The 14,695-nt window shown below is 41.6% G+C and overlaps 1 protein-coding gene across 11 annotated transcripts in view; it reads left to right on the forward strand.

Annotated features, from left to right (window-relative positions):
- The window catches only part of PANK1 (pantothenate kinase 1), a 48,087-nt gene that overhangs the window by 14,859 nt on the left and 18,533 nt on the right, over positions 1–14,695 (forward strand). For 8 of the 11 annotated variants that reach the window (XM_042786814.1, XM_033001754.2, XM_033001753.2 and 5 more), the window contains one exon: positions 13,811–14,163. In XM_042786814.1, coding sequence (XP_042642748.1) covers positions 13,828–14,163 — 336 coding nt within the window. In that variant the 5' untranslated portion in view covers positions 13,811–13,827. Of the gene's footprint in view, positions 1–4,591; positions 5,008–5,383; positions 5,499–13,810; positions 14,164–14,695 lie in introns of those variants that run through there. The other 3 variants (XM_042786791.1, XM_033001752.2, XM_042786834.1) reach the window with 3 other exon arrangements.

A 14,695-nucleotide genomic window follows, 5' to 3' on the forward strand; every position in this document is an offset into this window, starting at 1 on the left:
TAGAGCCCTTTGGGTCCCTTTCTAAATACTCTGTCATTGCATTTTCCAGATAAGAATTCTACACAGCTTTAGAGCTGTTTTGTCCCATTTTGTTTACACATCTGTCGTTTGTCATTATTAATTTGATTAATTGATTTTTCTGTAATACAGAAAAAGGATAAACATAGAAGTAACTTGAATAGAAATGTAAACAGAAATGGCAGAGTGCCAACAACCCCTTAAACATAAATCTGCAAGCAATTATGCCAGAATGCTGTTTCATTAAACTCTTTGCATTGGTTAATATAGTTTGTATGCAAGAAGATGTGTACATGTTCCTCATTACTACTTCTCTCCAAAATATGACCAAAGCTTTGTAGCTGGCTGGCTTTGAATTTGAATAACACCACTGGTGCTCTGTAAGATTTTTTTCTGGTTCTTGGGTGATGGATTTACATGTGGACTGCACCTGTTTGGTGCTTGCTTTAGCTTAGCCTCAGACCAGGGACATGGGAGGTCCACAGAATGAGGAGGGGAGGAGCCTAAAAATTTCAGGCTAGGTTGCCTGTGATAACATGCCTGAAAGGGTGGTTTGTTTTGTTTTGCTTTTTAGTTCCATTGGTTTTGAAACTGTAAGGGCTGGCGCACAGCACTTCTGATCCTGTGGCAGAGTATCTTAACCACAAGGTAGTCATTAGTTTGATGAAGCTGACTCATAGAGTTACAGAATTGCAGCCTGGCTCTCTGTGTTTATAAACAAATAAATAGAGGTGATATAAAGCTGGGTGTCTGAAGTGCAGGTGGGTAGGGAATAATCCATGAAATGTTTGCTGTGCAAATGTGTAATATGCAGTGAGTCAGTATAGCAGACCTGTTCACTGTTCTGAGTCCATTTGTGTCCTGGATTTCTTCAGCATTCGATGTGTTTGTAGTCCTTTTCCTACCAGATTGCTGGTTTGCAGTGAAATATATAGGAAAATATTTTAAAATAAACAAGTAGTTTCCACCTACTCCTGTTCAGAAAGGAAGACAGAAATCCTGAGTAAGCATTAATATTGAAAGAGCTGGAAGCATCCTCAATTTTGTTTGTCAGTATTGCACCTCTACGTGGATTGTTTTCTTGGCAATTTAGACTGAAAACTGAACTGGCTCACAGAATTTGTTTAGAAAGTTAGGGTAAAAGGAAGAGGAAAACTTTGGTTACATCAAAGTGTTAGAAACTGAACCTGTTATACATGCCATGACTTCATTGATGGATGTTGTATGTTCCACCTAGTTCGTGATTTACAGCAACTTATGTAAAATATACAGGAATTAATATAAAGGAATGTAGGGTAGGCAGTAACATACTGAATGTGTAAATGTTGGATGAAGGCAAGAGAGCTCAGTACCTCTTAAAAGCAATACCTGCTTTCAGGCAGTTGTGCTGTGATGCATTGTCTCATAAATAGTACGGGTAAAAAAAAACAGCAGACAGCAGGTCTTGAGCCAACTGCTCAACTGTGAGAGTAGCAGGTTAGTTTACTTCTGCTTTTTGTCTTGTTTTGAAGAGGTGACATTATAATTTCTGTCATATTTCTTCTGGATTGTGTTTTCTATGGCATTCCAGATTTTCAAATACTAAGTATAATGCGAGACCTTCATGTCACCAATTTAGCCCCCATGCAGAATAGCAGAAGAGCACAGGCTGTCTGCATCAGGCAGTGAGTTCATGAAATGTTGTGCTGTGATTCACCGCTGATACAGAATATGGTGAACAGTTCATCTGCCCCAGTTTCAACTTTATTAATGCAAAAGGCTCAGGTCTTTTTCCCCTGAATGCCAAATGGATTGCACTGTAGTTTGCTCAAAATAAGCAATGCCATATACAACTGAGGACATGAGATTCCTTCATTTTAAACACTTAGAGATGATCACATAATACTTTAAACACTCTAGTTTTATTCCCATTGTCTCAGTTTACATTTCAGAACAGCTGAATAATTCTGAACTCAGAATTAAAGAGGGTATGTAAAACCTTTCGAAAAGCTTATTCCAAAATGAAACAAGTGTAAACAAAAATAATATGAAAAAAGTAGTATTTTGCAGTGCAGAAATCAGTTCATGTGATATTCATCAGTACAAGAGTCTGAAATTGCTGCTTTATCAAAACGCATTGGTTTGAAACTTAATCTTTCCACAACAAAACAAAACATTTGGCAAATATTTTCTTCCATTCCTGCTGGAGAGCTTACAAGGTCAGGGAAACTTGCACACTTAGTGAATCTGTCCCTGTACATAAAACCTGTCAGTTGATTTGGACCGTCTTTAACATTTTTCTGGGTTTATATTTTCTTCAGCGTTCTTTGATGTGACATTTGTTGTTGTTATATGCCACTCGTCTACACTGCCCCTGAACTTGTGAGTGAGTTAGATCATATCCTAAAAGTGTTTTCGTGACCTGTGTCTTCTATTCATCACAGTCTAGTCTGCTTCTATCCTGGGCATAATTGTGCAATATTTACAGTAAATTATTAGGGAAATATTTAATTAGCAATAAAAGATTGGAAAGAACCTCACTAAGGTGTCTAGGCATGCCCTGTCCTTGCTCTAATTCAGCATCAGCTCTACCTAGACTGTTCCTCACAGATATTTAACTTTTCGTAAAAACTTGCAGCAATGGATAGTTGAGTCGTCCAGTGGAGTCTAATGCTTGTCTTACTCCATTCTAGGAAATGTCTGAAGTCTAAAGTGACTTTCCCTTACTGTAGTTACCGCTTATGAATTCCTTCTAGTTTCTCAGCAACTGATGTATCTCCTTTGCTGTTACCTGTACCAGATTTGAATATCCCTTCAAATCTTTCATTTCCTAGGCTCTAAAACTTGATGTTTAATCCTTTCTTAGTTATTCCAGAAGTTTAGTGCCAGGCACAGTACTCAAAACAGCTGCTGCATTCTATTGCAGAGTCAGTGGACTGCAGTGGTACCACACAGAAGTGTAAGGGTGCAATGAAAGGTGGCTTTGCTTTTGTTGGAGTAAGGTAAAAAGTTGCCACTCTTCAGCTGAGATACAGTAACTGCCTACCCATCCCCTCTGTCACCCTGGAGTTGCAGAGAAAACAGGTTTGTAGGAATGATCCTCTGTTCTGCATTGGGGCTGGTTGTTATGTTCAGTCAGTTTCTGTGTCAGGGAAGAGAAGGGGACAACCACTGCCAGCTGGGGCCAGTAGCAGCAAGGATTCCTCATGCCCTGGGAGGTCTGAATTAACAAGGAAAGTTCATAAAGCATAATGAGCCAGCTGCCTAGAACTGCCAACAAGTGGTATAAGGTCCCTGCCAGTCTAGGCAGCAGCATTCTGTTCTTTAGTTTAAACATAAATCAGTAAGTTAGGGAGTTCTCAAAAAAATTCACAGTTTTGGAAGCAATACGGCTCCTTCTAGCAGTAAACATATACAGCCTGCCTGCCTTCCTGCCCTTTTCAGGGCAATTGCATTTGGGCTGGCAATTACAGCAGTTGCTGATGCATTAGGGTATGAGGAAAATTTGGTGTTTTAATCATCTTCACAACATTGGATATTGTTTTTTAGAAAGAAAATTTTGCTTGTTCTTTGTTCTCAAACATGCTTTCTCCATTTCCTCAGTTTCATGCACATTTTTTTCTGTGGCTTGTGCTCACCTACTTAAATATAATGTTCTGGTCCCATCTGAGAAGTGGAGAGAACGTCCCTCTCACTAAGCAGTTTCTTAATACAGTATCCCTTTCTGGAGGCAATTAGAATAGCTCTTCATTCTTTGTAGGTGTTTTACTGGGGAGGGCCTGTGTCCTGTACTAATTTTAGGTGTAAGGAGGAGACACTATGTGACCTGTGTTTACTTTAAGGACAATCATCCATGTAGTGGCTGGCAGCTTGTATAAAGAAAAGACCTTACTGCACAGGGCCAAAATTTAATTACTGTTTCTTTTCAAGTATGCACATGATGCCACAGCACAGTTCACCGTTTTATTTTATGTCTGCTTGATATTTAATACATCTCATTCAGAAAATGTGTTTTTACACTTGGATGTCTCAGAGGTCAGAGAGTAAATCACAGTCACAAGATTATCAGTGCTGCACAGGGAAAGCCAAGAAACTAAAAAAGCACGAGGTCAGACTCACTCAAGGTCACATTTAGTCCCCCTAAGCTGTTGAGGAAACACGTGACAATGTGGACAAAAACTTGAACGTTGATGTTGATGCACAAATAACTTTGTGCGAAGTACAAGGCAGACCTGGGGTCACGCGCACAGAAGCCCCCGGGACACAGATACCTGAGTCCCACGCATGTGCCGGGTGGGCGGCCTGAAGCAAAAACGTCAGGGCAGCCGGTTACCGGGGCGGGCCTGCCCGGGGTGCGCCAGCGAGCGAAGCCACACGGAAATTGCGCCGGGTGCCGGCTTCCCCTGTGACCGTGGGTCCCGCCGCCGGCCGGCACCGTGCGAGTGGGGGCCGCCCGCAGCCCCCCAGCCCCGGCGCGCTCCCGGGGCTGCTCGGGGAGCCCCGCAGGGGCCGGGAACGCGCACGTTGGCCTCGGGGTGGGGGGGGGTCGTCGCGTCCCCGGCGGAGGGCGGTGGCCGCCCCTCTGCAGCGCGCTGCGGGCAGGACGCCTGCGCCGTGCGCCGGCGGCGGCGGGGGGGCGGGCGCCGCATCCCCGGCGCACGGAGCTGCGGGCACGGGCGCCGGCATGAGCGGAGGCTCCGCCGCGCCCAGCCGGAGCTGAGCCGGGAGACAAAGGGGAGAGAGCGGCTGCCGCCATGGGGGAGCAGCTCCGCGCACAGCCCGCCGCCCCGGTGGGGCCGCCACCGCCCGCTGCCGCCTCCTGCTCGCTGCCCGGCGGGCTGCTGCAGAACGGTTTCCACCCGCCGAGCCAGCCGCTGAGCAACGGCGGCTGCGGGGAGGCGCCGCACCCGCTGCTGCTCCGCCCGGAGCTGCCGCCGCTCAGCCACGGCTCCCCGGCCAAGAAATGCAGGCTGCGCCGGAGGGTGGACTCGGGCCGGCGGCACAGGCCACGTAAGTGATGAGCTCGGCGGGGCGGCGCTGGCTCGGCTCGGCGGCGCGGCCCTCTCCGCGCGGCGCTGCCGCAGCCGGGCCTCGGCATCGGGCGGCCGCGGGTCCTGCGCCGCCTCCCCTGCGGAGCGCCGCCCGGCCGGAGCTGGCGGCCGCCCTGCTCCCGCGCCGCGGGCGTTCCCCCACCCCCCCCCACCCTCTCTCCAGTCCCCGCCGCAGGCGGGCGGGCGGGCCGGGCGGGCGGAGCGAGGGCCCCCGGCGCCGGCCAATGCGGCGGCAGCGCCCGGGCACGGCCCCGCTGCCGCGTGGGCTGGGCCCGCCCTGCGCCAATGGGGCGGCGGCGGGCGGGGAGCGGCGGCCCGGCACAAACGCGGGCGGGCGACGGGCGGCAGCTTCGCGCCTCGCCGTGCACCGCGTCGGGCGGTGCCCCGGGTCCTGCCGGGTCCTGCCGGCCCCCGCCGCGCCCATGAAGCTCATAGAGGCCAAGCAGCGCTGTAAGTAACGGCCGGGCGGGGGTTCGACCTGGGCGCCGCTGTGCCTTGGCGACTTACTTACACGCTTTTTCTCCTTCCTCAAACGTCGTCAAAATTAAGAAAAAAGTAGATCTGCTAGTTGAGTGTAAATTTTTCTGACTGGGTGGGGAAGGGGGGGGGAGTATATTATTGCAAACACGATAAATTTGTAATGTGCTCTTTATGAGCATCATGTGTGGCTTTTGCTTGGTTGGTTTGAGAGGTGTTTGTGAACTGGCTGTCTATTTCATGTTTTGTTTTAAGGCTGTGAGTCTCAGACATCCATGTTTGTAATGTACTTAACTGCATATAGTTTGTTGATTAATAGTATGCTTTACTCACATAGTCATAGCTAACTTCCTATGTGTAGGTATGCAGATATTGAATAATTCCATGGTAAACTCTAAAAGTAAAGCAGTCCCGTGGAATTGGAGTACTTTGTTTCCTTACACTCTCACTTGGTAGCCCTTCAAGTAAAGCCTGCGAATGTTTGCTTCTTTGTTAAAAGTTTGGCATGTTCCAAAAGGGTAATCAGAGATGGTTAGGATCACAGCTACCCGCTGCCAAAACTTAAAGATGTTTCTACTCAATAGGAGGTAGTGTATATTCAGCTACTCTGGTTTATTTTTTTCCTTTCTTTCTTTTGAAAGTAATACTAAATAAACTTTTTTGTATAAGCAGAACAAAATAGTCATAAGGAGCCTTGAAGAGCTGCAGCTTTCACGAGGCTACTTATTAGCCAGTGCCATCTCTGGCTTTTAAAATGTTTTTGCTGAGCTACACATGCCACTTTCCGTTAGAATGTTCTCAGTATTGATTAATCACGTGTTGCTTACAGTATCTATAGATAATTAATTTAGTCTTCTACCAAATTTAACATATTGGTAACCAAATCATTCTCTATCACAAACTTGTTTTTTAGTCTTCGCCCAGATTCACGTTTCCATTCAGGAACAAAAACTGCAGAACTTGTACTAACACTACATTTTGAATTGGTGTAACTAAGAAGAGTCAGCACTTGCATATCAAACTCTTCATAATATTAAAAACTCTTTTGAAGCAAAGAACAAGGCTTTTAGACATTCATGTAATCACTTGAATAAGAAAGAATGGGCAATTTGGAATTTCTTTCTTATCTTGAGGGGGAAAAGAGCTCATCAAAGTAAAAAGCGTAGGTGACTGTCTATATTGCCCAAGATGTATGACAACTGAGTCTTCAGTTGTGGGGTTTTAATGACATGAGGCTTTGATGAAAACAGCAGGTGAGCCAAGTGTTTTACAGAACTATTTTGTGGGCACTTTCTTTGATGAATGGAAGACACGAATACTTTTTGAATTATATGGCTAATTTTGTACAAGAATAATTTGCAATTTAGTATTAGTATTGCAGGGAAATATGATAGCACGTTGTCACCAGCTTAAAAAATTCAATATATTATACTCAGATTCTCCTAGTACTGCATAACTTCCCACTGTATCCATATCCAGAGAATACTACACAGTCCCGTTTTACTGGTTTATGTGTTTAATCCTGGCCTTTGTAGATGTTTGTTATATGCTTAAGGACACATTGCAAAATGAAGTGCAGTTGCCACATGCCATGTAAGACTTGAGTATTGATTGTGGGATTTGCTTTGACTGGTAGAGAAGATAACGACATAATTGGCATTTCCCAATATTTCAACAAATGAAACCTATCTTTTTGCAGTGATTATTCCTTTAAATCCTTATAAATTATATGTTTTCTTGATTGTTTTTGCTTTCTGCCAAAGCGGGGTAGATTTATATATTCCCAAGTTTTTGCTTCCCTCTCAGAGCGGAAGATTCCCTGTGAAACCAGTGTGCTTTGCTGATTAGCCTGTGGTGAGAGAGGATCTGGGGACTAACCTATCTTCCTTTTGACTCATATTCTGCTTAGAAGGTCATATTTGCTTTGTGTTTCTTCTTAGATGAATTAGATGAGTTGTCAGGGATGATAGGTTTATGTCAGTTTTCTGGTTCAAATAATTAGTGCAGACCCTCTGTGAGACTAGGGTTTATGTTACTTTTCTGTATGGCAGTACAGTGTAATGAATACAGATAAGTATCTGTTATGGTGCCTTGCGCTGTGAAGCACTTCATAAGAGAATAAAATACTGAAACTGTGTGAATTCTGCAGATTTCGAAAGCTTGCTAAAGTGTCATGTTTTTCAGCTTAAATGTGATCTTTGAACAGAAGAAAGAAAAAGAGCAGTTAAATGGCTTCATCAGTCGCTGTGAAACAGCATTGTAGCCAAGTAAGGACAAAGATATCAGCATGGCAGTTAACTAGGCTGGTGCTTCGCAGCATTATTCTGCATCAGACATGGGGCAGAAGCCAGCTGGACATTTTATTTCTATTGCTTTTCTTAAATTGAGATAAAGCTTTCTCTATTCAAATCAACATCTTGCATCTCCAAGTCAGCTGGTAATTGTTAGGGGTTGAAGAATGTGTATTTTGAGGCATTGTGACCACTTAGTCATGGCAGTTATAATGCATATTGGTTGTAATTACCAATCCCTTCGAGTTGTAGCTTTGCAGTAAAGAATACTTTTGGCCAATATTTAGGTTGTTACACCTGTGATGTTTGGCTGCAGCATGATTATGTAGTACTAGTTAAAACCAGGTGCAAATTACCGAAAACCTAGGCGGCTTCAGCTGCAGTGATGTTAAATGTGAAATGCCATGATTATATAGTATATTTTGGTGAAGAATACAGGAGTGAAAAATGGGTTTGGTCGTGCTATTTGAAAGTGAGTACAATCTTACTGGTTACTGGATTTTTGTTCAAGGCATTGGAATATCCCACAATCTCTTAATCTGAAGAATTGCTTCAGGTGACACGCTGCTTAAAGTTAGTGTCCACTTGATTTTAATGTAGGTGGGAGTAAGGGTTGCCAAAGGAATAGGACTGGTTGTAACAAACTGAATTAACTGGTGTGCTGTGGTCCAGCATCCTGGGAGTTAAAACTGCATATCAACCTTGCCAACAGGAATGGGAAACATGCAAATCACTTCCATCAGGCTTGGTGCTGTCAGATGCAAGAATGAGTTTCTTGAAAGCTCATCACTGCTTTTTGTAGGTTTCTAAGTTTGGCTTTTATTTCTTAAGGTTTTTCAATTAATCTGTCCAGGTTAGGTAATGACCTAGTGTCCCAGTACTATCTTCAGAAATCAGTTTGTGGTAATATGACTGTGTGTGTGTTAATGGCCACAACTGTTTAACAAATAGTTCTGTACTTCTGGGCTTGAAGTTTTTTGGTTGTCAGGGCTGTGTGTGTGGTGTTTTTTGTTTTTGTTTTTTGTTAATTCTCTGGTGAGGCAGTAGACATTCAGTAAACCCTTGCTGCTGAAAATTAACTGGAAGGCTTTGCCTGATATGCGTGCATGCTTTACTTAGCTCTAGCTTTGTAAAGGTTGAAGAAACTTCCATTGCTAAGCAGATATAATTAATTTTTAAAGATATTTTTTTTTCCAAAGGAAAAATATACTTACATTTTGCAATGTGTTTGGATTGCTCAAAATAAGTGTGAAATAGGAAGAAGTAAATGAAAAATATATGGATATATGTAAGATATATTATCAGTTAATTTTTTAATAGAAAGCAGCTTTCAGAAGCTGTGAGAATACTATCCCATCTTATTTGTGACTCTTGTTTTGATTTTTTTTTTTGTTCTTATTTTTGGTGATTTCTCCCATCTTCCAGTCCCAATTAAAACAGGAAGTTATTAGATCATCAAAGCATTAAGCAATGCAAATTAAATGCAAATGAAAAATGTAAATGAAGTAGTAGGATTGCATCATATATGTGTCCAGGAAGAAAAGCCGCTTGACCCAAGATACTTCATTTGAGGTATTTGAGTAAGATATCAGAGTATTGATACCACCATTCGAATTACTGATTAAAAAAAAAATAGATACTGTGGCTGTGTTCAAGGAAATTCAGGTCTTGTAAGAGGGATGTATAAGCTGAACCTGTTTTGGCATAAGAAGAAACTGCCGAAAATTTAAAAATTGTTCATGGATAAATGTAGGGTTCAGGTAGAGAGGACAAAGTACTAACTAGCAGGATTCAGGTACAATCTCTTTCTGAGTTGAGGAGTAAAAAGGTTCAGCTAACCTTATGTGGTAGTTGCTTAAACATATGAAAAGGATTACCCCTGGTTATCCCCTTTAATGGAGGGGAATATTACTTAGTGACCTATAACTCCTCTTTCTTGCTTCCTCTAATCTTGTCCATATTGTGATTTCATATTTGCCCTCTACGCCCCCTTCCTATATTTTATGTTAAGCATAGGGTTTTTTTAAAAATAAAATGCGCTTGGTTCTGAATGTAATAGGCTTTATAGGAGTAGCCTTAAATGTTCATACTCTTCAAAGTCTGCAGAAACTAGGTAAAATGTATCCTGGAATTTCTCATGAGTGAACCTTTCCCCCAGATAACACAGCTGTTGGCGTGCATCAGATTACCTCATTATGCAATGCTGTAGATACCTTCTGTTTGTGTTGTCACATGCTTCTGCAGCTAAATTTTGGAGTAATGGAGATTTTTATCTCAAGATAACAAAACAGTAAGTAGTTGGTGTAGTTTAACAAAAAGAGAATTAATATTCTTAAGAAGATAAGCATAGTCTTTTGATTTATGCTAGACTTTTAAGAGCGCATGGTTCAACTTCATGTTTTCTCTGTTGTATGAGACCGAGAACGAGATTGTATAGTCTTATTTTTTGACTTACTGCAATGTATCAATACAGTAGAATAGTTTTATTTTCTCCACAATAATAGATTGCATTGATCCAACAGGTATATTGCATACTGACTGAGAAGAAAGAAATCAGTTCGTAACAATCTTATCAGAGAATTTTACTTAAGAAGTGTATTTTTTACACTGTGAAAACATTTCTGCAATATAGCCAGTGGCTTAATTTTTCATAGTAAATTACACAGTTTTGAATAACCATTATCAGCCTGAGGTGTGGATGTGAGAGATTTCACTTTCTACTTTTTGCCTTCCTGGCTTTTAATAACTCAAGAAACTAGACATTTATTCAGGTTATCAGTTAAATGCCAAACTTCCAGTTTAAAACAGACAAAAACCCATACAACCCCAAAAAACAACAAAAACAAACAAAAAAACCCAGACCCACTATTCCCTGCCCCGTTTTCCCTCAGATCTCTGGATCCTGTATCTACACAAATACCTTTCTTCATATCCCCTGGCTGTAGCAGTGAGTAATAATTTTGGGGGCCTCTGAACGGCCTTACTCTCTTGTGTTCAGGGAGGCAGCGAAACCCAGCAGCACCTTGCAGCACACTGCCATTAGGACCACATTCAGTGGTGTCAGGAAGGTTGAAGTGTATAGGTACCAGCTAAGGTGAGTTATCTGAAGATACTGAAAGAGCTGATCGTGCTTCAGTGATACATTTTGTTTTGGAACATACTGATAGTAACAAAAGACAGAACAAATAAATGTAAAAAACAACCACTGGAATACAGAAATGTTTCCACTGTCATTACAGTTGTACGGAACGTACATGAATTTCAGTGGGACTTCGTCAGGAACTTTAAGACTTGTTTTTTTTCCTAATTGGTCCACCAGTCAAAGTAGTTGTCATCTTTATTGTGAGTGATTCCAAAAGATAACTGTTGTTAGCAGCTGTGAAGAAAACAAAGCTGCTGTTCTGTGTAACTGGAATATTGGTTATTGTGGACTGATGTGCTCTTTATTTGTGCTAAAGAAAACTGCTGCTGTTCTAAGAGCAAAGTTCTTTCTGAAGCTCTCCATTTGGCCCACAACAAAATGAAAGGAGCTTAAATTCACAGAGAGAATAAACTTAAAAAAAAGTCTCTTGGCATTTCTGCTTGCTTTTTAAATGTGAGCACTATGTGTATCTACCCCAAGAATTACACAGACTTGAAATAACTTCACAGTTGTTTTCTATAGTACTCATTCTTTGTTAATGATTTAGTTATGACTTCTCAGAATGTTAAGATATAAAAGTAAATGTCTTGGCAGTCATTTACGTATAACTCTTAGCTGTTAGTACTTAACGCTTCTGTTGCGGGGCTTGTGTTTGATAGGAGGATGGAATGCTTCTTCCTTCTCTTAAAGATTAAATCTACACTATAGCTTTAAAGCAACTGTTGCTGCAGGTAGACTGTAGCAGATTTGATGCCCTTAATGCAGTTTATTGGAAATTGGTTTGCGCTTAGTTAGAGGCTGGTTCTGTATGGCACAGTCCAACCATGCTGCTTTGAAAATTAAACTTCCTGCTTGCATAGTTAAAATATGTCCAAGGAGGAGACTTATTGTTCCAGTGAGACAGGTGATTAAAGTTCTCAGTAGCTTAAAGATTTGTGTAAATCTTTAATGTGATTGGTATCCTGAGCTCCATTTCGTTATTGTGTTGTACAGTGTGGACCATAGCACTTTTGCTTAACAATTTACCTTGCACTTTTAAAAGGATTTGAGATACAGGTTAGTGTATGGTAACATATTTTTCCTCTTTAAAATAAAGCCTATTTTAAAAACACTTGTTTCAAATTCTTCCCATTTCAGGGAGCTTTTGTGCATCTGCGTACGATACATCTTCCCAAACCTCAAATTAGACTTAATTTCAGTGTCTTTGTGTCTTGCAGTTTGTAGGGCATGGAAAAAGAAATCAGACTTTGTGATAGATAACAGTAGATGCTTTTAGAAAAACTGAACTGGAAGCAAGCTACTTCATGGGAGTTCATGCATTATGCCTGCCTTGTCCTTAGGGAAAGAGAACTAAAACTGATGATTCAGTTATTTGGTATACAGCAATGTAGCCAAATAATGGTTTTAAACACCTGACAGTTAGAGATTGGTTGGGGGGGGGGAATGGAGGATGTATTAATAATTGTAAAATTTAGACTTTTGAATTCTTCAGACAGACAAGAATGACACTGAGACCCTATGTTAAGAAGTAAAAGACTCTAAGCTCCTTTCAGCCTGAAGTTGAGCGACTTTATACTGAGATTTGATTACCTGAGGAAGAACAGTGTGATCAGTACCTCCTGTGTTTATTAAAATCTTTGCCCTGAGTTGTTAACGTTCAGATTTACTGACAGAAATATTAGTAATGCATATGGTGCCCATTGTTTGGAGTTTGTATCAATACTAAGTTGGAATGCCCTACTTGGTAAATCACATTTCTAGCAAGTCCGCCTGATCGTCCCTAAAAGCAGAGAGGCGAGGTGACTGTGTGACTACAATTTTAAAAATGGATCTTAGGTGTTAGCCACATACTCAGTACTTTTAATTTCTCTAAGAAACATTACTAGTGGCCTCGTTCTGCAATAACTGTATTGCTTTTGTATTCTTACTTCTTATTGCTTCATAAAGTTACTTGGCTTACTATATAAAATATATGCATGTATAAATAAGGATATCAGGCACACCAACCTGGTTCAGTTAAGTATCTTCTGTCTGCATGTTCTCCATAGTGATATTCTCTTGCTTTTAATGGAACAAAGGCTTTGGTAGACCTAGGCTGGCTGTGGCAAATGTATATATGCTGAGAAGCAAATAGTGGCATTTCTTGTATAGCTGTATGATAGGCTAACAGACATACCAGCAGAGGGAATATGTGCTCAAAGAAAAGGACTGTCAGTAGTAAATATTAAACTTAAAACAGCTCGTTCTCTTCCTGCTAATATATGCAGGTGGTGTAGTTCCAACAGAGCTGCTAGTTCTGGTGGGTTGAAGTCTGGAGACTCCCAGAATAATGGGAGAGTTATGTATTGCTGCTCCTCATACAGAGCCTTGTGACTGTAGAAATTCCAACTGGTCTTGGAAAGGCAATTGTAGATGTTACACAGTGGAAATGTGACTTGAGAAATCTTCTCCTGTTTGGTTGTTTCTTCCTCCTCCCCTCAGTCTATTTTAAGAACTGGTCCCAGGAGTCAGGCTGGGTGAAATGTAGTAAATGTGCTCTGTCGAGATGCTGACTGAAGAGGAAAAAGTTTTCCTGGGAAAACATATTTTCACTTTATTAAAACCTGCTTCTTCAGAGAGGTGTATTTGAGATTTTCTTTATTCTTTTACTTAACTGAGTCTTTATGAAGTCTTAACTTAGAGGCGTTTAATATATGTGAATTGGACACATAAGTGACCACCAGCTTTCAGGAGCAGATGCTGCTACTGTCACAACACTGAATTGTTCTTCAGTAAATGTTTTAAGTGATATGGCTAACCTGTATACTTATAGTGACTTTCTCTTTCTTCCTTCTCAATCCCCTTGTCCTTAGCGTTTCCATGGTTTGGAATGGATATCGGTGGAACATTGGTTAAACTGGTCTACTTTGAACCTAAGGACATTACTGCAGAAGAGGAACAGGAGGAGGTAGAAAACCTGAAAAGCATTAGGAAATACTTGACGTCCAATACAGCCTATGGTAAAACTGGCATTCGCGATGTCCATCTTGAACTGAAAAATTTGACTATGTGTGGACGCAAAGGAAACCTGCACTTCATCCGCTTTCCCAGCTGTGCCATGCACAGGTTCATACAGATGGGTAGTGAAAAGAACTTCTCCAGTTTGCACACTACGCTCTGTGCCACGGGAGGTGGAGCTTACAAGTTTGAGGAGGACTTTAGAACGGTATGTGAACAGTTCATAAGGGTTCAGTGTGAAGTACTTTGGGAAAACATCATGGGAGTCCTATTAAAACTTGCAGAGAAAGTAACATTTTTTTGTCCATCCTAACTGGTTAAGACTAAGAGAATCAATTCACATTTGTTAACTGGTAGGATTGCTGAGAACATGGGGGAGGATATTCTACTTGCTGGGTATTCTACTGAAGTATTATTGCAGAGCATGTCTTCGGTAAATGTAGTGGGTTTTTTTAGAGTACAGGTGTGATGATCGGATGTCTTATAATCAGCTTGAGGGTGTGTTATGACAACCCAGAAGCCTGAGACTAGGTATTCATTTTGCAAACTGGATATCTGTTAGAAAACCAGAAATTAAACCATACAGACTAAAAATTAAATTCAAGTTCATTTCCCCTTGTATTAGTCTTCAAGCAGAATTAAGTCAAGAGTCCAGAAGACCAAGTGTGGAGCAGGGAGAGAAACAGTGTATGGAAGCATGATAATAGCAGCTAGCTTTTGATATCAATTCTGGGAGTACG

Source organism: Tyto alba, unplaced genomic scaffold (assembly GCF_018691265.1).
Source record: "Tyto alba isolate M040663 unplaced genomic scaffold, T.alba_DEE_v4.0 Super-Scaffold_1, whole genome shotgun sequence".
Taxonomy (NCBI): domain Eukaryota; kingdom Metazoa; phylum Chordata; class Aves; order Strigiformes; family Tytonidae; genus Tyto; species Tyto alba.